Below are 13,469 nucleotides of genomic sequence, written 5' to 3'. Positions count from 1 at the left end.
ATATCTTATCTAATATTCTGATTTTCTATACTTGCAATGCTTAAAACTTTTTGAAGGATAAAAATTAGAAAAATTTATCTAGATTAATCCAAATTTATATTGATTTTTCAATAATAATTTTAACTTTTGATTAACTATAATTAATTTTAATTTTAGGGTTACTTATCCAAAAACTTAACTGTTTAAATTTTAACCGATTATTACAGGTTATTTGCATAAAAGAGAAAATAAATTTAAAAAACAAAAATATCAAAAATTAAAAGTTAAAATCAAAAGATAACTTACTTAATTTCTCTTTAATTTTTTAATTTTTTATTATTTATTTTTTATTTCTTTAATACAAGATTTTTCTTAATGTAAAATTTTCAATATTGATCTATTGATACCCAAGTGCAAGAAATCACAATTTGCACGAATGCAACAACAAAACAATCAAAATTAGCGATTAATAAGGTTCATCTTATATCCTCCATAGTTTAGATGTGTTATTGATTTATGAAGCTTTAATGGAGAGATTGCACCTAGAGAGACAAAATGAGAATTAAGTGCAGATTAACCGGTGTAAACTGTGTATTAGAGAGTATTTATAAATTATACTATCTAACACTTGTATTAAGCAAAAACAGCAAAAACAAAGCATGCCAAAAACACGCATCAAGCTCCAAAGCCGAGTTAGTTTTTTGGTGCTTTGCAAGAAAAGACGACTCGACTTTTAGTCCACCACCAAGGAAAGCTGAATTAACCTTTTCTTTTGGAACAATAATCCAATTTTCCTTTTTTCACTTTAATGCCACTATATCGATCACGTCAATACATCAACCATTCCCTAATCATATTCATGCTCCCATACAATGATACAAGTCTCATAAAACCAATACATCAAATAATATAATATTGAATCTTGTTCTTTTCCTAATAACATATTGGATCATGTTGTGTGCGAACAAAATCTTCCTTACACAAAAAGAACTATTGCAATTAACACGTACAATAAGTTTAGCGTGCCATCAAGTATATCACTATATATACTCCATTATCAATGGCATGAGTTCTTTTTGCTTAGCTAATATACTCATTCTGTCTTTATGAATTTGCAATCATTCGCTCAATTTCACCCACTTTTATTTTTTTTTATTCTTCAAATACAAATTAATACTATCCTTAAGAATTAAGAATTGTTACTTCACAGAGACAAATAGAAATACATACTAACAATTCTTATTAGTAAAGATTATACAAGATTAGATCATTAATCACAAAGCATTTACAAAGCAATTATATTAATTAACACAATCTAATCTATTACAACTATTTACAAGTTCAAATATAAGTTAAAAGTGGCAAGTTTAATGAACTTTGTGGAATGCATCAAAGAACTTTCCCTTCAAAATACCAAACCAATTGATGAACTTTTTCTCCATGGATGTGCTCCAATTTGTGAGTTTAGATGGGAATTGATCCATATATCGCATTATGTTATAGGCTATTCCACCAAGTATACACCCAATAGTGGGACCCACAACATATATCCAAAGCCCTTTGTAAACTTGCATGACTAGTGCTGGACCTATGCTTCTTGCTGGATTCATTGATGCTCCTGATATTGTCCTGTAATAAGATTAATAAGATTATATGTTAGTTAATACAAAAAAAGGGAAAACATTCTCTTCAGGGGAGGATCTGAGCATGTGCAATATGTTCAACTGCACATGATCTAAAAAATTGAAAGTTTAATATTATATTACGTAATTCTCTATTAAATGTTTAAAATACAAAGTTATTAGAGAAATATTATAATTTAATTTGTAAATTTTTGCTTCGTCTTTGATTCTCTTGATAGAGTATATACAATATCCTAGAAGCTCAATTATCAACTTAAATTTTTGACTGAGTTGGTTTGTTAATATATATGGTATCAAAAGCCAACGAGAGAGAAGATCTCGCGATATATTATATACTATATCACCTTTTATCACTTTAAATTTGATACACTATATTCAAAAGCTCTCCTTTTGTTTTGCTAATAAAGCAAATTCAAAAAGAATGATTAGCAATGAGGTTGGTGTGAAAAGGGTAGACTTACCCAGCAATTAAGGCATTCATGAGGATAGTCATTCCAATGGCAACACCAGCAAACTGATTATGCTGTTGATATGAAACAGAATGAACTTTTCAGTATCATAACTGGATAAGAAAAAATATTGTATAAATGAAGTTAAAAGGTATATTAGACCGAGCCCAAGACCCACAAGCGGAGGCAACTGAGTAAGCTCTAGATCAGAGAATGTACCGCTAATCGCCTCGGCTTGCTTGAGTCTTGACTTATAAAGTATATAACATATCTTAGAACTCTAATTCTAAGTTAAAAGCTTTTGTTGAAAAGATCACTTAACATGATTTCAAAAGCGGGTCTGAATCTTATATACTTCTACTATCAAGTTGAATATGTAGCCAGGTACCATACTTTTAGCCTAGACTACTTATATTGGTAAGGGTGGGCTAAATACTCAATTTTACATGTATACTGAACTAATTTGTCAGCTATATTTTTGTATTATATATGTTACGCAATTCAATATTAATAGAGTTTTTGATAAAATTATATCTGAATCATAACTTAGGCAGACTCAAATCTAAATTCTCCCTGCTTTAGCATTAAGTAGAGCAAAGATAAGAAGAACGGATAAGGAAAGTGAAACTCACCGCTCTTTCATCAAAGGCAGTACCAAAAATGACGAACATAAGGATGAAAGAAATGATAATCTCCATAACCAAAGATTGAGCATCTGATCCAGAAGGAACAGTTCCAAAATATGCCTCTTGAGGTACATCAAGCAAAAGAGATAAAGTGAAACTAGCAAGAATAGATCCCAACATTTGAGCAACAATATAAAGTGGAACCTACAAACAAAAAACATGTACATATAACATTAATAAATAATAAAATTAAATTCATACAACAATCAATACTGATGTAAGCTTTAATTCCAAAAGATAAAGATTTATAAAGAGTATACAATGCGAGGACTTTCTAGAAGGTCACCTATTGTAGATCCTCGCCCAAACATACTTTATAACGGAATTTTGATAGATGGCGATAAATATCTTTTATAATCTATTACGTTTTCTCACGTAAAATTTATTTGGACTAAACGTGTGGATACAACACATGTTATTTTCATCCATGGTGCTAATGTAAGACTATAAAATATATCATAAGACCTCAACCATCTCAACTATCAGTTTAAAAATTTGGTTGAGTTGGCTTGTTGACATGGGAATCTCAATCATCCTTCATCTAAAGTGGAATATTTAGTGTTAGGTATGAGGAGGATTTGTACTGCATCCACACTTCTAGTCTAAAGCGATCTCGTGTGAAGGGGCGTTTTAAAGTATATAACATATCTTGAGACCTCAATCATCAGTTTAAGCTTTTGGTTGAGTTGATCTCTTAACACTAGATATTCCACTTAAATGAGGGGTTGATGAGTTTTGAACACTCAATCCATCTGTCATGTTGGCTTTTAAGTTTTGATACCTTACCAAAAGACCAACTCTACCAAAAGAGTTAAAACTGATGGTTAAAATTCAAGATATGTTATCTACTTTATTGTAAGATGGATTAGTCCTAATAAATCAAACTCAAATCATGATATAAATGCACTAAGAAAGGGTTAAATGAAGAATTATAGACGTACCAACTTCCATGAAAATCCTCTGAGAAGGGCATAAGTAATGGTGACTGATGGGTTGAAATGGCAAGAAACATGCTCTAATGTGTAAACAACAATCATTATAATTAAGCCCCAAGTTAAACAAATTCCTGCATAAGTCACTTCTCCTTTGGTTTTCTCTATTATAATTGCTGCACACCCTGTGAATACTATGAAGTATGTTCCAATAAACTCTGCTAACAACTACAAAAAAAAAAAAAAAAAAAAAAAAAAAAAGCCAAAAATGTTAGCTTTTCATAAAACTTTTGACACTTAAAAGTTAAATCAGTCAGCAAAAATCAGAAAATAAAAGTCAAGACCCGTAAAACTATAAAGTAATATTAGCAACATATGGTCAGAAAGTGGCCTCATGAGCCACAGGCCCCTGCTGGCCCCATGTAGCTTCGCCTTTGTTTTGGAGTAAATTAACAATTTTGGAGTTTAGACGACACAATGAAAAGTGTAACGTAAAACTTTTGGGGTAAAAGATTTAGAGTGTTGTATGAGATATTTAATCGTGAGACAAACTCATACAAGCAGCTCAAATAATTTATATTTAAAATAAAATTAATTATGTAAAACTTACACAGCAGATAACTAAATAATTTTTTTTTATTTAATTTTTAAGAAAATAAAAATTATGTCAACCATATTAAGTCATCTCACGGTTAGAGTTGAGATTATCTTATTAAAGAATTTTTCAAAGATTTGAGAGTTAATTTGTCAATATTACCTTTTGCAAAGAGGTTGCAACAATGAATGAGAGGCCTAAATTAGAAGGCGGGACATTAGTAGGCACATTGGTGATGGTTTGAGTATTTGTGCCGCGGACAGATCCTTCCTCCATTTTCGACAACTCGACATCGTCAACATGGCTAACTTTTGACGACATGATTTAACGGAACAGATTAATCTGATGGTTGTAACTTAAAAATATACTACGTGTTTTTGTCGTATTGTAAGTAAAAAAAAAGATGATTGATTTGAATATTAGAGTGATGGAAAATAATGACTTTTGAGGTGGTATTTATACATGTATGAATACATGATAATTTGGGTTAATTATTATCATGATTTTAATACATGATATTATATGACATTAATGGTGACGATATGAAGAAGTAAAGCTGTGCCTGTGTAATGAAAACTTTGGTGGTTTTGTAGTTTTAATTAGCTTAAAACTATGATTAATTCCTGTTTTGGGAAAAGCTGTTAAGTCAAGTTGTATATACTTTTTTATTTTTTGGTAGAACATCTGTATATTCTTTGTATGTAGATATATAAAAATACTTATACAATACTCCACTTGATGTATAGAAGTAGGTAAATAAGTTGGTCCCCCTCATTTTTTTTATGGAGACTAAGACGTTACATCATCATTATTATTGTACATGTGTATATTTCGACCATAAGAATTATGATAAGGGTATATATTTCGATCATAAGATGGAAAAGAAAGGGAGTGGCAACCTATACTATAAAAGAAAATACGGTCAAAGAGTTCCTCCGTTCGAGAAAGATCACCAAAAGGCAAAGAACAAAAATACCAACAAGTAAGCTAGAGAGTATTAGTAGTCTAACATTAAAAAATTTAAATATAGCAGGTTAAAATAGTGAGATGATTAATAATAAGACAGAATATAAAGGACAAAAGTAATTAATCGTATCCAAAATATATGGCAAACACATTAGGGTGAACTAAAATAAAAAAAATGGGACAAATTTTTAGGAATAGGAAAGTGTAGACTTTGGTGCATGTGTGATGTGCAATGTGTTAGGTAGCGTATTTGTGCCAATTTTAACAAATTGCTCGAAATATTTTATGATTTTATTTATAAGATTGATCATTTCCTAATACATCTTAATCTAAACTTATATTTGTATTTATTAGGATTTAATTTAGACGTACATATTATTTATACATTATTTTAATATTAATAAAAAACAAATATGAATAATTAAATTAAGGTTTATTTAGGACTCTGTGTGATATCTCAGGTTGAACTTTAAAAATAATTATTAAATTATTTATATCAACAAGATGCATCTTTTTTTCAAATGAACATATTTACTTAGAATTTCAAAGTTAAGCGTGCTTGATAAGGTGGGGTTAATCTTATGATGGTGACCTCCTAAGAAGCTTTCTCAGCTGCACGAATGAAATCAAAGTGCGCTAAAAAGACATGTCTAGTCTGTGAGGCTAGTCTACAGCTTTCATGGGTAGTCACTAGACCCGGGTGCTAGATCTATCAGATTTCGCAAATGTGAGTCTATATTCGGCTTCAAAATTTTGAGACTCTAATAATCTAGGTTCAAATAAATCCACCAAAAATATATCATTTAGGTCCAAGTCTAACCGGACGTGACTAAAACCTAACTCATAACCAAACCTATGAATTTAAGAAAAAACTAATTAGTAAACACGACTATTATTGTTTTTTGATAATGATAAGCTAAGAGTAGAATAGAGTTTAAATGGAAATCAAATTTAAGAACTTATCCCAAAAACAGGAGGGTCACTTATTTACAATTGTTATAATGGAAACGTTTTTCTTTTATTGAAGAATAAGTACTTTGTTTTCTTTTTTGGTCACATGGAGCTAAAAGTTTTTTTAATAATCCTCTTGAAAATTTATTTTGAGTTTATTCGCCTTACAAAATCTTTTTCTCATATATTAAATAATCCGGACATAGTATTGATAAATGAAGAATTTTAGTATTTTATTAATTGAAATCTGAAAGTCAGCTAGAATTACAAGTACACAATTTAATAATTTCAATCAGCCATGTAATTTAAAAAAAAGTTCGAATTTTCAGTCTAAATTTGAAAATTTTGACTTTTAAAATATTTTAAAAGTTTAAAACTCATAATCTATTGTTGAACCACACTTTAATACTATTTATTAATTAGTCCTGAAAGCAGTTTCATAGAAATGTCTAATTGATGGTTGTACAGATACTTCTAAAAGTACTTTTACAAGTACGTACTTTTTTCAATTTATGTTTTGGTTTTCTCTAAAAGGGTGTCTATTGAGTGACTCTCCCTTTAAGAAACGTATTTTAAGTTCGGCCCAATAAAAATTAATATCTATTTATTGTATTCTTAACGTCTATTTACATTATTCTTAATGCCTACTTACCGTATCCTTAATGCCTACTTTTAATATCGTACTTTCATCATCCCTAATGCCTACTTACAATATTTTTAAAAAAATATAATTGACCAGCCCAATTAGAGATGGTCTCTCATAAAAATTTGCGTTAAAAAATAAACTTCCTCTGTTCTGAAATACTTGCTATATTTTTGTTATGGGCACTATTCATCGTTCAAGCTTATTTTATATATTGCGGTAAATATTTAAGAAAAAATATAGTCAAGTGAGATCTTGTTTGAATCGTCTAATCACATACTTTTATAATATTAACTTTTTATAATTATTGGATAAGTATAATTAAATACATAAATGAACAAAATAACACATTAAATTGCGTAAAAAGTCAAATGTAACAAGTATAGTGGAACGGAGAAATTATATAGTATAAAAGTTCAATTTGTGTTTTTGCATTAAGAAATATAAAATAAAATATAAAATGAGTAAATATGATGTGATGACAGATTAAAATATATTGATGGATATGTAAGCAACAGTGTAAGTTAGTTTCCAAAAGAGAAAATATAACAAACTACGATCTTAAATAAATAGCTTATATTCTTATAGTATATATTAGATGAGTTATTTATTTAACCCATATATACGGCGCGTCTCTCAATAAGATCGTCTTATATAATAATTTGTAATAGAAAAATTACAGTAAAATCAAAGCAGTGGAGACCGAAAAGGGTATAAAATAAGAGTAAATGATGGGTTATATATGAAAATCATAAAAAAAATCGAAAATAACCAAAAGAAACGTAGAAAGTTCATATTTAGGCTATGTGCATCTTACACTTAATGTTTTGTATTCAAAATTTTGAAATTTTCTAGTGTCTTAAATTAGCTAAGTTGTACTTCTAATATTTTATTTGAGAGCTTTTTAAAACATTGTGACAATATTAAAAGGACAAAAAAGTAAGAATTGTGTAATTGTTGTTAAAAAAAATGTGGAAATGAAATTTGAAGTCTAGAAATTAGACATGTAAACTACAACCCAATCAATCTCAATAGTTTTAAATTTTAGTAGAATTTTGAATTTTGGATCAGTATTTTCATATCAGAAACGTACTTTTTTTTCAATTTTCATAATTTGGATAAATATCCCACGAAAAGACTTGCAAAGATCTCAATATCATAAAGATATTTTATAGCAATAAATAATAATTAATAATAAAACCTATATACAACATTAGAATGTTTCCCAACATATTACATTTTTTCTGAAATACTTCTAATGTTTTCTAACATATTACATTTATTCTGAAATACTTATAACTAATTGTAATATATTGTATGAGAAAATATCACGATCAATTGCAAATATATTGGAACAAAGAAAATATATACTACTACGAATCCCAATAATCATTGCTACATAACTGAAAAAATATCGATGATAAAATATTGGGTCGACTACGACTTACATGAAGTATAATCATTGCTTCTTGCTAGCAATGTGAGAATCCAATCTTCTATCAGTTGGAGCAAAAACTGCTTTTTTTCAGGTAAAATCATATAATCAAATCTCATTTAATCTTGCCTTTCTCTCAGCCTACCATATAATTCAAAAAAACGGTGCACCAGAATAAACTCAACTCATCTAAAGTCTAAATCTTTTGCTACGAAACAAACTTCAAAGCCTGGAGGACTGCACAGTCTGCCTCATCACATCGAAAACTCTTCAACTATGACCATCAAAGGCATTGCTGACGGTAGCTTATGCATTTGAACCTCGTAAGGCTGGAAGAGTAAGAAAAGCGAACTATGATTATGAGTCAATGAACGCGATCTCAGATGAAAACTAACCCGATCACATGTAATCTAGAGTCACGTAAAGCTGTTCCTTTTCAAACGGTTAAATAACGTGATCACTACGATCAAGCATATCGACCAGAGTCATACGTCTAGGAAACCTAGGTGGTAATCTCAAGTACATTGCATTGTCGATCTCAATAGGTAGATGCGTCGCTACAAAAACTATTCCACCCTTTTTCCGATGCTCAGCAATGATATGCTCCAAGAGTTTCACCCCGTCATCATCCAAGGCAACAGAGGGCTCATCCAACAACCAAATAGGCCTATCGATTGCTAGTAGCCTAGCGAGCTGCAACCTTTTTCGTTGGCCCATCGACAACATTCTTGCCTTTTCCTTTGCCAACTTTCCCAATCCCATTAGCTCCAAAGCTGGTAGAGCTCTGCCTTCTTTTCCCTCGAGAACTTCGAACCATTGCACGTTTTCCAAGACAGTAAATTTCTCCTTGATAGCATCTTTAAGAGAAACCCATCCGAGTTGAAGCTTATATTGATGAAATACTCCCGACTGGGTAATATCGTGACCGTTCCAAAGGATCTCACCAGCAGAAGGCTTGGAAAAGCCGGCTAACATGCGAAGAAAAGTGCTTTTGCCTGAACCATTGCTGCCTGTCAGCACGAGTGCACCTCCATCATGAATCGAGACATTCACATGACGCAAGATTTGTTGGGCATTTCGCATACAAGAAACATTGTTGAGAAGTAAACGAGGAAGTGTGGGTTTCCTTAAAGACATCTGCTAAAATATATTACAATGTACAGAAGTAGAAAGGATGAGCATAGTGTCATCAGCAAGATACATCAGAGACTCCGCCTCTTACGAAAACATCAATTTCAGAACATTTAAAAAGAAAAGCAGAACACCAAACAGCTCCAGAGAAACAACAACCGACATAACAAGATAAAACAATATATCCATTTAGGAGCTATAAGAAACCACAGGCCCCTCCACAACCTTATTCCCTAAATTTAATACTTCGCCTGCTCGTGGTCTAAGATGGCCTCTCCAATTTTACTACCATGATGCACAAACAACCAATTTTTTATGTGCGGGATACACTGGATATGATAATGATGATGATGCACTAACTGCCATTTCAAAGACACACAGTTCAAGGCTTCTCACCATCAACCTCAAAACATTATACTTCTTTCAAAAATTCATCTTTATCCTTCTTGGCATCATCTTATGAAGAATATCAAGCCACCTAAATTAATGCCAACTGAAAAAAATAATGTGAATCCCACATAACCATAACTGATTACGCCCATAAATAAGTATTTATCTTGGCCTCTCCCATCTTTGCAATCAGTTTTCCTCAAATAAATTCTTAAACTATGAACCTATCTTGATATTTCAACTGATAGTCATAAATTGAAAATTCACTCACAACGCAAAAGAGAGTAATATAGGCAATGGAGAAAGAATTCTCTAAGATTGTTATAGTTTTATGTATATACAATGAAGGGGAGGAGAAGAATAGAATTATGTTTTGAATTGATAAACAGTGTTCTGAACACTTTGGGAGCTTTATGCTCGAAATACTTGAGTTGGGCATTGCTCAACAAATCAATAGAATCTTTCATTTTGCTGATCTATATTACATTTCATGTAGCATCTCTTGATTTCATCCCTATTTTTTTGTAATTTTACTACAATATCTTCTGTCTAGCGCTCACAATACATTCCTAACACCAGAAAACATAATGTTTTATTGTCCAGACTCTATTATAACCAGTCAGACAATTTACCAGAGACACAAACAACGACCAGTAACAACCCCTGGTCATTAAAGGTACTCCATTTCTATCTCAAAGGGATGAGCAATCCAAAATTTTCAGCAAAAAACAATCTCCAAATTCAGTTTTCTCATTGTAAAAAGCATTGCTGGCATGAAAAACCCTTTCTCTAAAATTCTCTATAGAATGAATAGCAAAGAATAGCATACTTTCTAGCTGGCATATGAAAAAAAATCTATAAAATATCCATATTCCGTTCCCTTTAATTCCTCCAAAACCTATTATCCTCAACCATTTCCTTAAAAGCATAACTTCCTTTTATCCCAAATTCTTGTGAGAGACGGTCTTATCGTGAGACGTTCTCTGTACATGGGCTAAATAGTCAAACTAATACATTAGCATATGAACTTCTTGTTTTGAAGTGGTCTCATGGAGAGACGATCTCTCACAACTGTAGCTCTGCTTTATTAATAACCCCACATCTCCACTCTAAGTGCTATAGTACAACTGTACAAGCAATCATCAGATCCACGGGTCTAATTTTTCAGGACCCTGATCCGTATCCGTGGATCTTACACATTCAGGATCGGATTCGGATCCAAAACGGCTCCATTCCATTAAATTGGCTATCATCTTTGTCGTTCGTTCATCATCATCATAAACATACCACAACAGTCGACAGCACATGGATAAACTTCTAATATTTCCTCCTTTCCATTTAGCAAAAATACCCAAAACCCCTAAAAATAAAAAATATCCAAAATCTAAACCCTAAAAATCGAATTTCCCAAAATGTAAACCCTAAAAATAAAAAATTCCCTAAATGTGAACTCTAAAAATCAAAAACCCCTAAAATTAAACCCTAAAAATCAAAAACCCCCAAAATCTTCAATCTTGAAAAATAGAGTTAAAGAATTATTTAACCCTAGCAAATCCTACAATAATAAAAAAAAAAAAAAGCAAGACAGGAATACATACCGGCGGGCGACGGTGGTTAAGGGAGCAAAGAGAGTGCAGCTAGGATGTAGATATGCGGTGGTTGGAACTGAGAATGAGGGTTTGAGGGAGAAAGAGGAGAAATGTCTGATGCTTTGAAATGTCTCGTTTGAGTTAGTAATTGTGTAATTCATTGGAATTATGACGTAGGTTAGGAAATTAGTAAATAGGGGGCGTTTGGTTGGGGGTATTAAGGAAAGGGAAAGGGAATGGAAATACCCCATTCCCTTTGATGTTGTTTGGTTCGCAGTTAGAATCATTCCCTTTCCCCATATTAAGGTTTTGGATTACCTAAAATGAGGTAATCCTCATTCCCTCCCTCCCCCTCCACTTTCCCATTCCATTCCCTTCCCCACAGCTGCTGCCTTCCCTTTCTCACTCGCGCCTCCTTCCTCACCATATTTCTCCTTCCTCGCGCCTCCATCCTTCCTGAACTGCGACGGCTGGGTTGATTTGGCCGGTGCTGGCGGCGGCTGCTCGGTTGAGGCTACGACGATGAGACAAGGAACAGATAAAGAGATTTGAAACTTGAAATAAAAACAAAACTTGAATTGAAGGTGGGTTGATTTGGTGGTGGGCCGTCGGCGTTGATGGGTCTGGTGGTCTTGATTTCACGTTCACCTGTTCACGGAAGCAGCAGTAGCAGCCAGCAGTGGCTTTGCGAAGTGCGAATAGGCGAACAACGAACTGATTCGCTCAGTGAACATCAGTGAGGGGTGGCACGTTCACCTGTTCACGCCTCGTTCATCTTCCTCAACTTCTCTTCTCTTCTTCTCAATCTCGATTTTGCTGCCTCCATTCTTCTTCGTGTTCTTGTTGAATCTGTGTTGTACCACCATTGATGAAAGCCTGCGTTTTTGATTCTTGTTGTAATTTCGTTTCTGTTGCGTTTTTGATTTTTGATGAATTGGATTTGTAGGATGAATTGGATTTCTGGGTTGTTCTACATAGATTTCTGTACCGCCATTGATGAACATCGTTTTGTTGTTCGAGTGAATTGAAGTTCTTCGCCATTGTTTTGTTCCTTTTCTGGGTTGTTCCTAATCTCTGTTGAAAGGGAATCAATTAATCCAACTTGAACCAAACAGTCACAAAGGGATTGATTCCGTTTCCTGAACACAACCAAACGACTAGGCTAAATTAGGGGAATCCATTCCTTTCTCCTTCATTCCCTTTCCTCATTCCATTCCGATTCCCTTGTGCGAACCAAACGCCCCCTAAAATAAAACGGTCCTTGAATCCACGGATCCGGGCTTGGATACTTATTGAGACCTGGACGCTGGTCTATCAAAATAATATGGATCCAAATCTGACACGAATCCAATGCGTCCAAAAAGTAGGACCCAACCCTATTAAAATGGATTCGAACCAAATCCATGATCCATTATCCTCTATAAAAATAAAATACAAATCAAAAGTGATTTGTAAATAATATCAAAGAAATGAAACATTTAATCTGAAAAGGAGAAAATTAAGTATGTACAGATATACCAACCACCTCAATAACTAATTTTTTACAAGCTGCTTGCGATGACAAAACATTAATAAAACAACACTCTTACAATCCTCCTAATAAATAGTAATTACAAGATCATTTACTCATTTCATACTATAAAATTTGGTCAATTGTAATGTTAATCAATTCTAAGAAAATTTCTCAAAATTTGTCACTTAGCATTGAAATAAGTCAATAAGTAAGAGTAGATCAAAACTCAATTTAGCAAACATCATTGATGTAATTGATAAGGCTTCTTAAGTTTGTCATTTAATCAATCTTCCATCATAATAGAGTACAAAAATAATGGTTACAAGGTGAGAATTGAGTGTTCTTATGACACTTGTGATGAATAACAATTAGCCATGTTCATATAATAGGTTATAATAATAATACTCCCTCCTATTCAGAGTCGATTTTTTATTTGTTTTTTTGACATTATTCACATTTCACTCTTAATTTATATTTAATTTTTAATTTATAAGTTTAAATATAGTTAAGTGAGATTTTATGTGATTTGACTCAATGTAAAGATTATTAATGTCAAATTTATATAAT

The 13,469-nt window shown here is 32.2% G+C and overlaps 2 protein-coding genes across 3 annotated transcripts; both read right to left on the bottom strand.

The window, feature by feature from the left end:
- Nucleotides 1-1,087: 1,087 nt before the first annotated feature.
- On the bottom strand, nt 1,088-4,772 carry LOC130802732 (probable aquaporin NIP-type). The gene is made up of 5 exons (XM_057666777.1): nt 4,447-4,772; nt 3,699-3,917; nt 2,704-2,901; nt 2,084-2,145; nt 1,088-1,608 (listed from the first exon to the last, which is right to left on the bottom strand). The coding sequence occupies exons 1-5, from the start codon at nt 4,603-4,605 to the stop codon at nt 1,347-1,349; spliced, it is 900 nt and encodes a 299-aa protein (XP_057522760.1). The 5' UTR covers nt 4,606-4,772; the 3' UTR covers nt 1,088-1,346.
- Nucleotides 4,773-8,000: 3,228 nt separating this feature from the next.
- Nucleotides 8,001-12,641, bottom strand: LOC130802736 (ABC transporter I family member 1). Of its 2 annotated transcripts, none has more exons than XM_057666784.1 (2): nt 11,399-12,641; nt 8,001-9,419 (listed from the first exon to the last, which is right to left on the bottom strand). In XM_057666784.1, the coding sequence occupies exon 2, from the start codon at nt 9,414-9,416 to the stop codon at nt 8,724-8,726; it is 693 nt and encodes a 230-aa protein (XP_057522767.1). In that variant the 5' UTR covers nt 9,417-9,419; nt 11,399-12,641; the 3' UTR covers nt 8,001-8,723. The 2 variants fall into 2 exon arrangements, with proteins under 2 accessions (XP_057522767.1, XP_057522768.1); XM_057666785.1 differs by having other exon boundaries at nt 8,001-9,416.
- Nucleotides 12,642-13,469: the final 828 nt, after the last annotated feature.

Source organism: Amaranthus tricolor, chromosome 16 (assembly GCF_026212465.1).
Source record: "Amaranthus tricolor cultivar Red isolate AtriRed21 chromosome 16, ASM2621246v1, whole genome shotgun sequence".
In the NCBI taxonomy this organism is placed as follows: Eukaryota; Viridiplantae; Streptophyta; class Magnoliopsida; order Caryophyllales; family Amaranthaceae; genus Amaranthus; species Amaranthus tricolor.
Note: the sequence above shows the minus strand (reverse complement) of the source record. Positions and strands in the feature narration are given on the sequence as shown.

Coding starts and splice junctions, on each gene's coding strand:
- LOC130802732 (XM_057666777.1), bottom strand. CDS start 4,605: ATGTCGTCAAAAGTTAGCCATGTTGACGATGTCGAGTTGTCGAAAATG. Junction 3,918..4,446: donor TTGCAACCTCTTTGCAAAAG/GTAATATTGACA, acceptor TTTTTTTTGTAG/TTGTTAGCAGAGTTTATTGG. Junction 2,902..3,698: donor GAGGATTTTCATGGAAGTTG/GTACGTCTATAA, acceptor TTTTGTTTGTAG/GTTCCACTTTATATTGTTGC.
- LOC130802736 (XM_057666784.1), bottom strand. CDS start 9,416: ATGTCTTTAAGGAAACCCACACTTCCTCGTTTACTTCTCAACAATGTT.